This window comes from Aplysia californica, unplaced genomic scaffold (assembly GCF_000002075.1).
Source record: "Aplysia californica isolate F4 #8 unplaced genomic scaffold, AplCal3.0 scaffold00300, whole genome shotgun sequence".
Classification (NCBI taxonomy): domain Eukaryota; kingdom Metazoa; phylum Mollusca; class Gastropoda; order Aplysiida; family Aplysiidae; genus Aplysia; species Aplysia californica.
Window position 1 is genome coordinate 557334 of NW_004797570.1, and position 17500 is coordinate 574833.

At 39.9% G+C, this 17500-nt stretch overlaps 1 protein-coding gene across 6 annotated transcripts in view; it reads left to right on the forward strand.

Annotated features, from left to right (window-relative positions):
• Positions 1-17500, forward strand: part of LOC101855805 (pyruvate carboxylase, mitochondrial) — a 63616-nt gene that overhangs the window by 39002 nt on the left and 7114 nt on the right. For 5 of the 6 annotated variants that reach the window (XM_005101828.3, XM_005101829.3, XM_005101830.3 and 2 more), the window contains exons 8-18: positions 265-427; positions 1126-1308; positions 1967-2201; positions 6162-6176; positions 9956-10180; positions 11241-11397; positions 11769-11875; positions 12928-13061; positions 13774-14023; positions 16310-16438; positions 17081-17196. In XM_005101828.3, the coding sequence (XP_005101885.1) occupies positions 265-427; positions 1126-1308; positions 1967-2201; positions 6162-6176; positions 9956-10180; positions 11241-11397; positions 11769-11875; positions 12928-13061; positions 13774-14023; positions 16310-16438; positions 17081-17196 (1714 nt within the window). The remainder of the gene's footprint in view (positions 1-264; positions 428-1125; positions 1309-1966; positions 2202-6161; positions 6177-9955; positions 10181-11240; positions 11398-11768; positions 11876-12927; positions 13062-13773; positions 14024-16309; positions 16439-17080; positions 17197-17500) is intronic. The other variant, XM_005101831.3, reaches the window with a different exon arrangement.

Genomic DNA, 17500 nt, shown 5'->3' on the forward strand with positions numbered 1-17500 from the left:
TGATTTCTGTTATGAGTGTGATCTTTTTAAAAAGCTCTCATGCTATGCTCATTTATAAACCTGTCCGCTTCTGCTTCTGAATTTAATCTGGCATTCAGATGGAAGGGTTTTTCAGAATGTAATTGTCACCTCAAGTGTTTACTGTCCTATATCGGTTCTTGAGATTCTAGGCATCTTAAAAGCAAAATAAGTTCCATGTTGTCTTAGATGTTGACAGTTATTTGATTAGTCCATCGGAATTTAAAATTTTTTTTTCCTGATCAGAGTCGACTTGGTGCAGTCTCAGATTAAGATTGCAGAGGGCCACACACTGGAGGATTTGAACCTTACACAAGAACAGATCCATCTCAATGGATGTTCCATTCAGTGCCGTATGACCACTGAGGATCCATCCCGAAACTTCCAGCCAGACACTGGTCGGATTGAGGTAAATAAGTCAAGTTAAGTGCCAGATTGAACTTAATGGTTTTACTCACTTGCTATATTCAGGTAAATTACTCACGAGTGACTGGTTAGACCACCAAGATGAATGGATTAGGTCACTTGTTGGATTGAGGTAGAGTGGTTCAGTATGCTGCTGGAAAATTCTCCGAAGACATGACGTGGTACAAAATGCTGGAAAATTCTCCTTAGACTTGACGTGGTACAAAGAGGTCGATTTCAATGGGGCCAGGGTCAAATGAGGGTGACTTATGATGTAATTTCAGAGACAGAAACGCCATAAAAACAGTTGAAGAAGTACTTTATTAGTGATTAGTTGTATGAGATGATAAATTGTGTATAAAGTGAATTTGATGTGTCTGTAAGTTGAGAAATTGTGACGTCACAGTTGTCTGGGGCCTTTCTGCTGTCAATATTAAATTTTGTCTTGTCAAAATTGCTTTGGACTATTTGTTCATCGTATTCTTTGTGCCTGTGTTGTAAATCCATAAAACTTTGTACAAGTAGTTAGAGGTTGTTAGTGTAGGTTTTACTTCTTTTTTTTCTCTAAGTTCTTTCTATCTGTCTGTCTTTACTTTTCCCTTGCAGTATATGACGGTTAATATGCCACAGTGCGTCCCTTTACTCAAACTCATAAACCTTTGTTTGCTCTGCCAATTTGACATTTGTTTTCTTCTTGACCAGGTTTTCCGCAGTGGAGAAGGCATGGGAATCCGTCTTGACAGTGCCTCAGCTTTTGCTGGAGCAGTAATCTCCCCTTACTATGATTCGCTACTGGTGAAAGTGATTGCTCAGGCGAGAGACCACCCAGCGGCTTGCGCCAAAATGTTGAGAGCTCTGAGAGAATTCCGCATCAGAGGTGTCAAGGTGAGGAAATTGTCGAGATTAAAGATACTGTCAAACTAAGGGTCAAGTCTTTTTCTTTTCACTTACTGTCGACCTGAGACAGCTCTTGCAACCTTTAGGCTTTTTTGTGTGCTTCATTATTAGTTGCCTCACATCTTTCATGTTTTCATATTCAGTGAATTCAATACAAATTCAAAGAGTGGCGTAAGCATTATGAGGATAGCAAAAACTGTGAATTGTCTTTTCTTGTAAAAGTGTTTCCATACAGACATTAAATTGTAGACATTTCCTTCAGCGTAAAGGTCAATGTATTTTATTCACACCAATGTAGTGACTTGTCACAAAATGAACTAACAATTTGAGAATGGGACAGGGGACAGCAGTAAGACATCTTGTCAACACAGAAACAGGATACTGCAGGCTTGTAGAGGTGTGTGCTTGCTGTAAGATAGCTGTTGTGTTACTTTTTTTGTCCCTTTGTTCATGACTAGCTTTTTCATTGGCAGAGCTGGTTGGTTTGTGTTCTGTTAAAACTTTTGCTTCAAATCTGTTGTTGACATGCTCTTTGTGCAGTATATAGTACATATGCCGTCCGGTCCACCCCCCCCCCCCCCCCCCTCTCCTGGCAGACAATCATTTCTTTAGCGTGGTACAAATACCTCTCCATTTCTCTTGGCAGACAAACATCCCGTTCCTGCTGAATGTCCTGCAAAATGACACATTCCTGAAGGGATCTGTAGACACTTATTTCATTGATGAAAACCCCGGCCTTTTCCACTTCGCGGCCAGTCAGAACCGTGCACAGAAATTACTGCACTACCTGGGCAATGTGATGGTCAATGGGCCGTCCACTCCGCTGGGCACCACCCTCAAGCCCACTGAGGTTGTGCCTTCTCTGCCGCCTGTTCCCGTTGGTGAGTGGGTTTTGTGTCTTATGATAGATACACACTTGCATGGTGTGACAGATGACTTATATATGCTGTGCGATAGATGACTGGCTTATGACAGGTGATTTCATATATATGCCATGTGATGGATGACTTGGGTGGCTTGTGACAGATGACTTGTGTTCCGTGTGACAGAGGACTTGTGTGTCATGTGACGGATGACTTGTGTGGTGTGTGACAGATGACTTGTGTTCCGTATGACTTTGTTCCATGTGACAGATGGCTTGTGTGATGTGTGACAGATGACTTGTGTGGTGTGTGACAGATGACTTGTGTGGTGTGTGACTGTGTTCTATGTGACAGATGACTTGTGCTCCATGTGACAGATGACGTGTGTGGTGTGTGACAGATGACTTATATGGTGTGTGACAGATGACTTGGGTGGTGTGTGCAGATGACTTGGGTGGTGTGTGACAGATGACTTTGGTGGTGTGTGACAGATGACCTGTGTGGTGTGTGACAGATGACTTGTGTGGTGTGTGACAGATGACTTGTGCTCCATGTGACAGATGACTTGTGCTCCATGTGACAGATGATTTGTGTGGTGTGTGACAGATGACTTGTGTGGTGTGTAGTGTGTATTAGTATTAGTATTAGTATAGGGTTTTACGGTGCTCGCAACTGCTAAGGTCATATGAGCGCCGTGTGTAGTGTGTGACAGATGACTTGTGCGGTGTGTAGTGTGTGACAGATGACTTGTGCGGTGTTTGACAGATGACGTGTGCGGTGTGTGGCAGATGAGTTGTGTACCATGTGACAAATGACTTGTGTGTCATGTGACAAATGACTTGTGTATCATGTGACAAATGACTTGTGTGTCATGTGACAATTGACTTGTGTGTCATGTGACAAATGACTTGTCTGGTGTGTGACATGATTTGAAATATGTGCTGTGTGATAAATGGCTCATGTGTTATCTTACAGATACTTGTGCGTCTTGTAAACAGTTGACTTATATTATATGGCAGGCTAGACACATGAGCAGATGTGCTTTTGCTGGCTGCTTCCCCGTACATTTCTGTCAAGATAGACACTGTCATTGGGGTTGCTGGAAAGTTGTTCTCTGCAAGATGATTCTCCAGCTCTTTTACTCTTTGAACCCTCTCCTTCTGAGCTTTCCACGGGGCTCCTGGCCCCTTGAGCTTAAAATAAGAGGATGCTTCTACCTCATCATTAAACAATTTTCAAAGATGATGTAAGAAGCAAAGGCAGCAAAATGGTATAACATCACCACACAAAAGCCTACCCCTATGTTATTCTGAATGAAACTCTTGGTTCCGCCAGTTGCTTAATTGTAGGCATCCCTTCCTGTGTAAGCTTTGATTAGCTTTGGCTTGCCAAGCCTACCTTCCCGCGATGTTAGGTTTTGATCTATTACTTATCACAATGCTGCTTTCTTCCCCTTTTAAAATTATCAATGACAATATTATGCTGCTTGAGAAATGTAAAGGAAAATCAGCATCTTCATCATCTGAATTACCCCTTGATCAGCAGTAGACAAATTGACTACTTGTGATAAACCTCATTTTGAAAAGTGACATTTTATGGAATATTACACTGTGCTGTTGATCTGATTGTGTTTGTCCGAGTCTAAAGAGGGGGGGGGGGGGAGGGGGGGGCGGCAACTGAGGGCTATCTTGCTTACTTATGGACCAGATTTCACCACATTTCACACATAGTGCAACACGCATAGTGTGGATTCTTCTAGACACAATAACATTTTAGGAAAAAAGGTTTGTTGCCATGGAGATGGCAGCCGTTTTTGATTTTGTTGATGTGTCTTATACAGTTATCTCACGTATATTCAATGAAAATAGGTCGTCGTTTTGCATGCATGTTAAGAAACAATAGTTCTACAAATTTGTGTTTTGATTTTTTCCTAAAGGAATTATAAACGTTTAAATAAATTTTGTTTCTTGAAGTAGTATTCAAGGCTGCAAAAAATCAGTGAAAGTTCAAACTTCAGACACCACTTACAAAATAATATTTCATATATTGTAATTTGAACAAAAAATTTTATAGTGTTACATCTTTTCTGTTATTAAAAAAAAAAAAAAAAAAAAAAAAAAAAAAAATATATGTATATATATATATATATATATATATATATATATATATATATATATATATATATATAATGGAAAAACAGTGTTTGGAGAAAACAGATGATAAAAGAAAGGGATTTTACTAGGATATAGTGGTGACTAAAATGCTTGATATGGGACAAAATTAGGGTACAAGGGGTTCTTATGCGATGTAATAGTTGTAAGAGAGGCTGATGAAGCCAAAAATGCCCACATCTCAAAATTGATAATTTTGACCCAAATTGGAACTTTCACCTGCTGCTGCCCCTTCCTTCCAAGAAGTTGGCAGTTGAGGAACAATCCATTTTCAAACAGCAACCTAATTATTTTCAAGGAGACTGCCATCTTTAGAATTACGTTTAAACCACATGATATCAAGATCTAAAGCTCTCTTACAGATACTATATGAACAAGGACACATGCTATGACCTCGATAAGAAATATTACAGAAGGGGCGCTCAGTGTATAGTCAAGCAAGGTGCTGCAATGTACATGTCAGAGTCAAAGCCGGGGAGATACAAGAGATGCTTTTTAAAAAGTTTTGATTGTATGATAGTATGTAAGTAAAGTTGGTTCTCAGAATTTTGATGAGTATGAGGGCTTGCCTCTGTCAGGTATTGTAAAAGAAAAAAACTTCACCATCAGTCATTTTAGTTTTAATCGTATAACACATAATGGTACTATGCGGGCTAAAGATGGGGAAAGACCTCATGAGTTTGTTGGTGTTTTTGTGCTTAATCAGCTTCTTGAACTGTATGCTTCCTGTGAAGCTGTGAATGTTTTTGAGTGTTCTAGGATCTGATAGGGGTAATAATAGCTCACAGGTCACGAGTCCTTTAAACCTTTCTGGGATTGTGGGGGTTCTGCATTGCTGAACACTGTGCCTGCTGTCTCCGCCTCTGACGGTCATGGCTTGGAGACACTGGTGTTGTGTTCACTTTCATGCAGTGTGTTTTAGGCAAGGATAGCATGGTGGCACCCATCCCCCTCCAGGTTTGAATTTTACATATGAGACCATTTTTCCTACCTCGTAAGGCCCCTTGCCTTCAAGCAGTCACATTCCAATTTTGAAGGCACTTTATGTTTTTATATTGATTAGAGTATTTTCAGTTTTGATAGGAATTAATTTGCTTGGATGGCAGCTGAAGACCACTTTTATCGATTTTAGTAACACCAAGGGATCTCAGAGACTTTTCAGCCTGATCCGAGAAGGCTAGGTGTGTGATCTTGCCTATTTTAAGATCAGGGGTGTGGCTGAAAGACAGCAGTAAGAAGACATTAGTAGTAGCAGTTGAAAGAGTCTCGAGTAAAGGAGAGAGGAGCCTTGAGGAGGCCTGGGGTAAGGGGGGGGGGTGAGTTTGGGAGGAGTTGAAAGTCGACTTGAAAGCTAATTACATAACAGGATTAGATAACAGGAAAGTAAGTGAGAAGAGAAATTTTTAGAGAAGGACATTAAAAAAAAATTGCTGTTGGGTTTTCAACCCAGGACTCATCGCATACAACCGTGCCTCAAGACCAAAAGGCATGCTGTAGAAAATGGATATGGGGTATATAAATGCATTTATTACTATTATTATTGTTATTGTTATTTTTATTTTATTATTGTTATTATTATTATTATCATTATCATTATTATTATATTTTAAGAAAAATTATTATTATTATCATTATTTAAGATTTTAAAAAGTATTATTATTAAAGAATTTTCCTGAAACGTGGCTTGAAATGGCAAAGGGGGCATTTAAGAAATGGTTCTTACACAAGTTTATATTCTGCCGTGGGTGGTGTGAATTTCCCTCCCTGATGACGATGCCTTTCCTAATGAGTGTACCAACCATTTCAGATCAGCTTGGGAAGGGTAAGCCTTGAAATAATTGCCCAGCACTTGTCTCTGCCTGGCAGTCATTTTTGTCTATGCTGCCAAGTTCTTTCATTTTGTTTTGCTTCCTGGTGATTGCGCTCTTGTTATATGCCGGCCATGCTGGCTCTCATAGTTTTTTTGTTTCCTATTAATTTTCAACTTTTCTTACACCATTTGTTGTCAGATCCTTTGACGATGAGTGAATCATGTTGTAACAAGAGTTGCAATGTGGACTTACTCAAATATATTTTACAATTGTGTCTAGTCATGTACATAGAGAACAATGTTAAGTAGTAATAATATAACATCTTTGTACATTATGAGTATGATAACGTAAGCTCTGCTGTTGTGCGACTGACAGCTTGGCTGTGATGATTTTTGCTGTCTTATGAAAGTCTTTTCTGTTGATCTTATGTTGTTGGTCACTTTCTAGCAATTGATGTACGCAATATCTTTGCTCAGTTATGAAGATGGTTGCTCTTCACAGACTTGTTTTCATTTTGTCCCCGTCCATCTGTTCTAACACTCAATAGAGGTACTGATTTGCTCTAACAAGTGACATGATTTAACTTTTGAAACATGGGCATGGGATGAAAGTTGATTTCATTTTATGGGCACTTTAACATCTACAATACTGTGGTCCCCCCGCCCCTCCATTTCGGAGCACAGCACTTCATTATACTTTCTTATACTTGAGATGCATGCAACTCTGCCTCTTGTATACACAAGAAGGTAGTAGGTGGGAAGGATGTAACATGAGTTCTTTCGTGGGTGAGATATAGAATTAGTAGGTAATACATGATGTATGAGATATGTTGCCTTTATGTCATGGCTCTATTTGGCATGTCAACTTTTGATAAAAAATACAACTAACTACACTTTGTAGTGTATTTATAAAGTAAAACTCTAAATTGTTAAAGAATATACTGACAGCTTTCACTTAACTTTTCGTTGAATCAAATTCAGTGACTCAGTTGGCCATAAATTAGAGAATCTAAATTTTTGAGAAAGCAGTCTTGTCTTGACTGTGTGCTAGGTATATGTAAACTACATTGCCTTTTGTGCCTAGACAGACGATCTGAAAGCATTAGCCACTATACAGCTTCACCCTGGTGGTAGCCATACAGAAGGTAAAATGCCCAAGTACGGCTTCTCTCCTTTCAGATCTTGACTTGATTTCTATAATATTTCATTTAGGAAAGACATGGTCAGTACGTTTGGAACCAAGAAAAGTTTAAGGGTGTGTCATATTCTTTTACAAGTGTGACGGGGTTTTTTTTTTTTTAATGTAGGGAAGTTTTGACATGTGAGTAATGGACATGGGACTTCCTAGATTGTTTTTGTCTTTATCCAAGATGACAAGGCCTTGATCTTACCTACCTTAAGATCAGGGGTGTGGAGGAAGATATATATATATATATAATTAGATATGAATACAAACTCTCTATATAAACAAGCAGTGGTCATTCCAGACACTGTCTGTGTGATGGATCACTGAATGCAGGCGGAGAATGTCATGTTGCTTTGGTGGTTGGTGGCTGCTTACTTCCTCACTTAACATGCCTGCCAATATTGACACATTTAATTTATTTTTCCAATCAAATGCATGTTTCAATACCATTTCTGTGATGTATTTGTATGTTGAACATTGTGATGACTGTATTGTAAGTAGACTTTTGTCAGCAGACTGTTGGGGGCGCCACTTGTAGTAGGCTGTACTTCTTTACTATCCTTTCTGTTTTATCTGTCTGTCTGTCTTGCCCTTTTTCAGCTTTAAACAACTGCTACTGTATCAATGCACTTTTCTTAACTCAAATTGTGCAGAACATAAACTTTTGTGGGCAGTGAAATGTAAGAGACTTTGAAAAAGTCTTGCTAGAAAAGAACTAAGAAGTACACTTAGGATGTGATCATAGCCTGGTCATCTTGCCATGGGCATGATGTTTTCTGTTAAGATAAGGAGGTATTGTTGTGTTTTGCTGCTTAAGCTGTTTTGAAGATTCTCAGTTAGTCGAGAGTCCCATTTCATTATGTTTAATTTCCTGTTCTTCATTTCGCACAATGCTTATAGATAGGGTGCTTGGAGGGCACCACCAGAAGGTCTTACTGTTATAAATTTTGCTTTGTTTTTTATTTCAGTGTTTCCGTCTTGCTTTATCTTGCATTAAACGGTCATTACCGTATTGATTTGCTTCTTTTACTCAAACTGAACCTGAAATGCTTTGTGATGGGTGATGTCCCATGTGCCACTTGGTGCCAGGGGTCTCCCACTCCTCATTCTGCTGTGTCTTGGGTCCCGTGCGTCACATGATTTTGATCTTCCCTGTTGTTGCTTAGTATTGGAGGTTGTCTCTCCCAGTCCCATGCCCCTTTCCTGAAAAATCGAGTTGTTTCATCTCATGTTCCTTATTGTGGGACTTTTGCCAACGGTAGATAACCTCTCAGTGTTATTTCTGTCATATGATTGAAGCTGTACTGACTTGCAGGTAAAAGGATACTGGTAGGCAGTTTTTGTAGTGTTGGCTCACCATTGGCTGGATGAAGTCTCAGCCTAATTGTACTCCTCTTGCCAGTTACCAGATTAGCATCTGTGGTATAATGGTTAGACTCCTTGTTGTTTAGGACATGGGGTGTGAGTTTGAATCAGAATCTGGGCAATACAAATTTATCTTATCTAATCTCTTCCTATCTCATCTCATCTCATCTCGGTACTGAATGGGAAGAGATTTAATTGACTTCCTCTGTCTGTGTGTTGGGATTTTGTTTTTCCACTCTGTCTGGATTGACCCTGACTGACAGAGTTGAAGTTACCTTCCTCTTACATTTCCTGATCGATGTATATCTATTTTTATTTAAATTATGGTTTGGTTTTTGGATGTAGAGTGCCCTGTGACATGTGACGGTGGTGAATCATACCACTGTGGTCACTGCTGTTCACCCCTGGAAGATTAGGGTTGATTGGATTGTCCTTTCATCTATGCTGGATGGTTACATTGTCTTTGTCTTGAGCTGGAGGTTTCAGTTCAGAAAAGAGCAAACGGTAGATAATTGGTTGGTAGATATGGCGTATCTGGAAAAGAAAGCTAAGATATTGTGGAAAGTATTATTAGTTCTGATCTTTTGCTGTAAGGTGTAATAAGCGTCCCGAGATGAGTTTTTTTTACCATTTAGGTTTGCATGAGTCTTAATGGTCTGCATGTTTTGTCCCTTCTTGAATTTCCTAATTTGTAATTTTTACATAAAGAGTATACAAATATTCAAACAATATGAATAAGTGTTGTTGTGGAGAAAGTACATATTTTTCTGTTGAAGCTGCAATGGTCAAGAGTCACTCCAAACATGTAAAGTATCTTACACCGAATTACTCTTTATTGATCCCTGTAAATGCACACAACACACACAGATGTACAAGTGGCTCCGAAAAATATTTAATGTATGTAAGACATACCTGTATTTGTTTATCTGCAAAGGAAAGGGTGGGTGGGGGGGGGGGGTTGAGTTGTGTTGAATACCTTTTGTTTCTTCTTTCATCTCAATTAAAAACGGCTTTGTGATCCAACAGTGCTTTGTGAAAGCAAGCACTTTTTAGATTGTTATTGTTGTGTCAAAATGCTGTGCCACCAGATTGAGGTATGATTTAGTTTGTTATTATCGTTGTTGCTGTTGTTTCAAACACACGTACCACAAATTAAGGGGTCAATGTTGCAGATGTTATTGTTGTTGTTTTTTCTGTGCCAATTCCTGATTCTTGATGCTGATATTTCTGTCTGTTCCAGCTATCCCACCCCCTCCTGCCCTCCGAGATGTACTGCTCAGGGATGGGCCTGAGGCATTTGCCAAGAAAGTGCGAGAGAACAAGGGACTGATGCTTATGGACACCACATTCCGGGATGCTCACCAGTCTCTGCTGGCCACCAGAGTTCGAACCTATGATCTGAAACGCATTGCACCTTTCTGTGCTCACAGCATGACACCACTGTACAGCTTGGAGAACTGGGGAGGTAGGTGATGTGGAGAAATGGGAAATGATGGGGGAAGGGAGGGAGGCAGATGAGGAAGGGGCAGAGGAAAAGGAAATAGAAGGGAGGGGGAAGAAGGTTTATAAGAGGAAGAAAAGTGTTTTTTGTTTCTTGCAACACAATCAAGTCACATAAGTGCTGAAGATTACAAGTGTTATAAGAGAGTAAGGAACACAAAAAAGGAGGAGAGATAAAAGTAATAGATGTTAGAAAGGAAAGGCGGAGCTAACTACACCAGAGCACCCACCAACCACCCATGTGGGATTGAAAGGAGTGGGCAGGGGATGAATGTTATGAACACTGCTATCGATAAAGGTATGTTCCTCCTAAGAGGCTACGGGACGAACTGCTGTTGTGAATGAGTGAACATTTTTCTGTGTGATGAGTATCAGTCTTTTGCCTGAAAAAGTGTGTTTATTTTGTAAGTAAATAGTGGCAAATATTCTGTGGTCTCTTTACTGCTGAGCATTTAGCAGAAAGACAATCTTGTAACTATTAAAGGAACATCTGCACATTTGTTGCAGAGAGTCCTTGCTTTAAAATAAATTCCCCTGACATGCCTTTTGGGTGGTTGGGTCACTGGTATGTGTCCTTGATAAAACCCCCCAGATAACTCTAACTAAAAAAAAACCCAGGGCGCTGCACAGGACCAACCTGCAATGGCGTGCTTGTAGTGTATTATTTATTTGTTTCGGTATGTATGTATCTATGACCTAATATTATGTGCGTGTGTGATGGTATAACAGGTTCAGGAGAATAGTTGAAGTCCTACTTCTTTTCTATCCCTCTGCTGTTTCTGTCATGCTTTTTCCCTGCACTGAATGGCTGTTACCTTGTTGGTGCTACTCGAACTCAAAATTAACATGTGACTTTGAAAACTTAAATTATGACCTTATGCAGTTTCGAGCGCCTTAAAACCCTACTAAAACTAAAAAAATTAAATGGGTTTTGTTGCTTGGAAAATCTCTATATTCTTATTTTAATATATACAATACTGATTCTACACATCCTTTATTTCCTTTCTGTCTCTCACTTGTGCTAGGAGCGACATTTGACGTGGCTCTCCGCTTCCTCCATGAGTGTCCCTGGGATCGTCTGCGAGAGTTGAGGAAGCTCATCCCCAACATTCCCTTCCAGATGTTGCTGCGTGGTGCCAATGCTGTAGGATACACGAATTATCCAGACAATGTTGTGTTCAAGTGAGTTGGGGTCATAGAAATCGATGAGTATTGAGTTGGGGTCGGAGAAATAGATGATTGTTAAGTTGAGAAAGTGAAATAAATGGATGTTAAGTGGGGGTCAGGGAAATAGATGGATGTTAAGTTGAGAAAGAGAAATAGATGGATGTTAAGTTGAGAAAGAGAAATAGATGAATGTTAAGTTGGGGACACAGGAATAGGTGGATGTTGTGTTGTTACAAAGTAATGCATGGCTGTGGAGTCCATATTTGAAGGACATGAATGAATGCTGAGTTGGAGAGAGAGGAATTGATGATTGGAGCATGTTACATCACAGTCCCCATTTTTTAATCTTTGCTTGTAAGTTAATAATGACTACAATTTTTCCACAGGTTCTGTGACTTGGCTGTGAAGAACGGAATGGACATCTTCAGGATCTTTGATTCTCTGAATTATCTGCCAAATATCATTGTTGGAATGGAAGCCTCAGGGAAAGCAGGTAATATTTTTTAAACATAATGACTTTGCTCTGTGACATGTTTCCTTAGCTTCTATGGAGTGGTTCACGTGCTATGGTATTAATGGATGATTGTGCCAGAAGAAGGCTTGATTCATCTAATATATATATATGTTACAGTAAGAATGCGTACCTAGTGAGTGAATACGCGTAATCACTGAATCTGAATATTTTAGTGAATACACGTAATCCCCATTTCACTCAGGGGTTTCACGTAATCACTGATATTTCTAGTGATTATGAGAAATCCCTAAAATTAGACCTATCATTTTACGTGTTTTTACTACTGAGCATTCAGTGAATTCACGTAATAGCCCCACCACTGTACAGGGATTACGCGTTTTCACTGAAATATTCAGTGATTACGCGTATTAACTAGATTGATCTACATGTTCTTACTGTAACATCGATATGTCAGCTGGCAAACAAGGTGACAACGTTTGTGTGCCAGTTCCACTTGTTGATCGAGGGAGAGGCGATCCTAGAAATATTGTTGGTGTCATAATTGACAGACAAGAATGGTTTGTATTCCAGAAATCAGTTCGATCTGTGCCCTGAGCGTCTTCTGAACACTGACGACATAAACACCGAAAAAATAGTTTCACTGCGTTCAGCGGTGATTTTTCAATCCCTCCAGGTGGACAAGGCCTCACAAGATGCAACTGTACTAGTGCCAAAAAGTGTAGTTCGAGGCGATGTAAATGTCGTAAAGCTGGTCTTCAGTGTAACTCACACTGTCATAGCAGCCTCAACCTTTTACCGAAATGACTGTTTAAACGATAAAATTTTGCATGTGCCTGATCATTTTTTAGAATTTCTAAATGCTTAGTTTTTAGATTCTGGTGTGTGTGTGTGTGTGTGTGTGTGTGTGGGTGTGTGGGTGTGGGTGGGTGGGGGGGAGGGGAGGGAGGGGGGGGGCGGGCAATAATACATTTACACAGTAAAGGAAGGGAGGCTTCACGCATACATGTACCCTCCCACATTTCGTGAGCAAAGCTCTTTGTACCTCTCTGTGTGTTCCTCCTGTCCTGTAGGTGGCGTTGTGGAGGCGGCCATCTCGTACACGGGCAACGTGTCTGACCCGGAGAAAAAGAAGTACAACCTGGAGTACTACACCAAGCTGGCTGGAGAGCTGGTTAAGGCTGGAACTCACGTCCTCTGTATCAAGGTAGACACACTGTCTGCTTTGCAGAGGAGGGCTATAAGAGGGAACGGAAGGGGGGGGGGGAGGGAGCTGGTGTTGCTGACTTAGTGCCCCTGTGGCCAATCATGAGTTTCTCTCAGGTTTTAGAAAGTATTGTCAGCTCCTCATTGGGACACAGTGTCTCTGTGTGTTCCTAAATTAAGATAATTTTACTGATTGTTTCTACTTTCTACTGGAGAATATTCTATAGATTAGTATTAAGTCTATTGTTTATCGTTCATGTCTATGTTCTGTTGCACTATATTTAACTTATTGTGTTATCACTGTACTGTACAATACTCATCTGACTTTGTGTACATTTTACTGTAAGTTATTTGACTGACTGTATATACACCACTGTACAGTGGGTGGTTGGCAGTTGCTTTGATGTGGTTTACTCCTTCTTTCCTATCAAACATTTATTGTCCTTATCTCTCCTCCTCCTTTTCTTAGTACATTTCTCTCTAGTAACACCTGTAATCTTCGGTACTTGCATGATGTGATTGTGTTGCAAATGCCGTTAAACTCTTACTAAAACTGAAACTAAACTCTACTGTACAATACTCTACTGACTGATTTGTATGCTACACTCTAGTAAACAGCACTTATCTTCAGCACTTAAATGACCTGATTGTGTTGCAAATGGGTGTATAACTGTAATAACTAAAACTAAGAACTGTATCTTCTGTGTGTCAAGGACATGGCTGGTCTCCTCAAGCCCCAGGCTGCTAAGCTGTTGGTGTCTACACTCAAGGACAAGTACCCCGATGTACCGATCCACGTGCACACTCACGACACCTCGGGCGCGGGTGTGGCGGCCATGTTGGCGGCTGCTCAGGCTGGGGCTGACGTGGTGGATGTGGCGGTGGACTCCATGTCTGGGCTCACCTCACAACCCAGCATGGGGGCTGTGGTCGCCTCGCTGGAGCAGACAGAGCTTGACACAGGTGTGTGTGTGTGTGTGTGTGTGTCTGTCTGTCTGTCTGTCTGTCTGTCTGTCTGTCTGTCTGTCTGTCTGTCTGTCTGTCTGATACATAGATGTACACTATAGTACTAGATACATTACGCCCCTCTCTTGCCTTGCTGCGCGATGACCACATTTGACAGTGGCGTCCGCCATGTTTTTTGTGGCAAGTCGTGTGAAGGAGTCCATGCTAAAGCAATGGGTTAGGCATGTTTTCTCTCTCTCTCTCATATGCGACAGGCGAGGCTTGGTTCTTGTTGATTTTTTTTTTACATGGGCGCTGTGGTGTACTATATCTAAATTACTAAATTGCAATAATACGACGTTCTTTCTACAACTAGATCTACAAATAAATGTATTATTAAATAGATAGAGATAGAGATATGGGCTTTAAAAAAAAGAAGAAAAAAAACAACAACCTTTATTCCTTCATCAGCACTTTATCTACGAGGTGGTTTATTTCTTATTGACCGAATCAAAGCGTATAGGGCCTATAGAACTTTTAAAAAGAAGTATGAAAAGATGTGGGTGTCATGGGAACCTCCCATAACCACCCCACCCTCTCTCTCCTCCCGAATCCCAATACCAACACCCCCGGCCCCCCTCAGATACCAGTCTGTGGGAGAGCCACTGGGAAAACCAGAAAAATAATAAATTATATGAAATTAAACCCAGACTAGAACAGCGAAATCCTTCGGATCTCTCCAGAAGAGACGAAGTCATTTTTACTCGATTACGCATCGGACACACGGCCCTGACCCACAAATACCTCCTACAGGGAGAGGAAAAGCCGTTCTGTGTCGGATGCGACACAGATTTTACCATTAGACACATTTTAACAGAATGTCTAGACTTTGGAGAGATCCGAAGGAAATATTATAAATGCAAGAAATTGCAGGATATTTTCTCCGTCGTTGTTCCCAGCAGAATTTTAAATTTTATAAAGGCCATTGGCCTTTATGGCGAGTTGTAAAGTGAATCTGATATTATTAAAAATTTTTATTGTTACTTAAAAGTTGTTTTAGATCACAAATGTATTTACACCGAATTTGAATATTTTAACTTTTTAGCATTTTAAAATAAATTAGTTACCAGTCGTGAAGTGAACTTTCGCAGAGGTGAACAACTTGTGTTTCGCGCGCTCATATGACCTTAGCAGTTGCGAGCGCCGTAAAACCTTATACTACTACTACTACTACTACCCCTCAGATATATGAGTTTGGCATTAAATTAAATCAGGATGAGCCATAGGAAAAATAATTCCTGAGTTTTTCAGCCTTTAGGTGTAGGAATGCAATGAAGCTCTTGATAAAGCAAATTCAGTCAAACAAATGATGAATACATGTACTGGTATTTTTTAAATCGAGTTAAACTTTCCCTTGTGACATTTGAACAGGAAACTGTATTTTTCATTCATATGTTCACTTTTTAAAAAAGTATACTAAATTATAAGTAGTGTTTTCTTATGTCGGTATTAAACTTTGGTTTATATTGATTTTAAGAACTAAAGTAGACCATATACAGCACTTAAACTAAAGCTCCTTCTTTTGCTGTTTTAAGTAAGTCTAATTTTGGACATTAGTAAAACAATTGTGACAACTCTGGACTCACTAAAGATAAAAAAAGTGAACTTAAATGTTGTTTTTTAGCCTAGTCAATTGTTTTTCTACCCAGTGTAGTGATAACTGAAACAAAAACCTTTACTAAGGTGTTTTTGGACAACATTCAATAAAACAAAACAATAAAAAGTACACTGTTTCAGTTTGATAAAGAAATTTCCTGCCCATTGTGAAAAAATCTAGCTGCTAGTCAACATTAACTTCACATGGCCCAGAACCTTACTGATGGCTCTTTATGTTTTAAAAAAGAAACCCGGAGTGACTATTTGTGTCTATAAGACATATTATGCACTAAAAATAGATGATGTAATAAAAGAAAACAGACATCACTGAACTGCCTGACAGAACCAGTAAGACGTTAATCCAGAAAGGGACAAGAGGTTTCACATGCTTGCACCTTTTTTTTAGAATCAAATAAAACACGTAAGACTAAGAGCAGAGACACGCCCACTCACATGTAAACAAACTTTTTAGCCACATTAAAAATGGCCGCCAACAAACTCAAATGTGTCCGTGTCACGTAACCTCGTACGGACTCTAGTTTAAAAGGGGGTAACTCTATGGTCTGATAAGACTGTCACTTTGGTTTTTATAAGGACAAAATAATACTCTGAAAGTTGAACATTATCTGTATTGTATTTTTTTTTCAGGCCTGGATCTGGACAATGTGACGGCATACTCTGCCTACTGGGAACAGGCTCGTAACTTGTACGGACCGTTTGAGTGCACGGCAACCATGAAGAGTGGCAACGCTGACATCTACAAAAATGAAATCCCAGGTAAAGTATCAAGCTTTGTGTATGGGAGGAAGTCCCATGTGGTGGAAAGAGAGCAAGCTCTAGGTTCTGGATGAGATGACACTTTGTGGCATTTCATAGAATTCTGCGGTAGTGTAATGTTAGAACATTTCTGTCGGTCTTTCTTTTTTATTGTGTATAATATAGTTTATTATGAATGTTACATATATTTACAAATAAAAGAATAATCATGCTTGTCTGCAGGAAAAGATGAGCAGTCCTTAAAGTTTCTTCCGATATACCTGTAGTTGATATTACTAGTTGTTTTAATAGTTTTGTAGATTTTGTGTAGCCATGTTTGGAGTTGAGAAGGGAACTAAATTCTGTCACTTAAGACCTTTCTCTTGTTCTTGCATCTGTGGTGTAAGATGTAGCAGTTACATTTTTTGCTGACGTTAACACAAGACTTGAGTTTGATTCTGATGTGGGGAAATTTATTGAAATATTTTAGTCTCTCATGTTAGGATGCTGTATCATGTTTTACTCCACATCAGCACAATTTAGATTATTTGGTAGGTGGGCTGCTTTCACTCTACTTACAAGGGCCAACTTGGGTTGAGCAGGGTACAGGATATTCATAGAAAACAAGCTTTCATTGACACTGTGATGTTTGTGTGCTTGCAGGGGGCCAGTACACGAACTTGCAGTTCCAGGCATTCAGTCTTGGTCTGGCCGATCAGTTTGAGGAGATCAAGAAGATGTACTCCGTAGCCAACATTTTGCTAGGAGACCTGCCTAAGGTGAGCTCACAGAGTGCGAGGAGGAGAGAGGGTGGGGGAGTGGGGGGAGTGTTTTGTCATTTTTGATGAGGGAAGGGCTTAGTTGTCAGGTGCTTAAGAAGTATAGACAGTGTGTGCCTGTGTTGGGGTTGGAATTTAATCTGTGGGTAGTTGGAGAACACCAGTGGTAGTTCCTTTTTCTTTACTTTCCCCCTGTTATTTCTGTCTGTCAGACTTCTTCTCAGCTCTAAATGATCATTATTGTGTGGATGTGCTTCTCTTTACTCAAACAAAGCAAAAGCTATTTAATCAGTTTGAGCTGTTT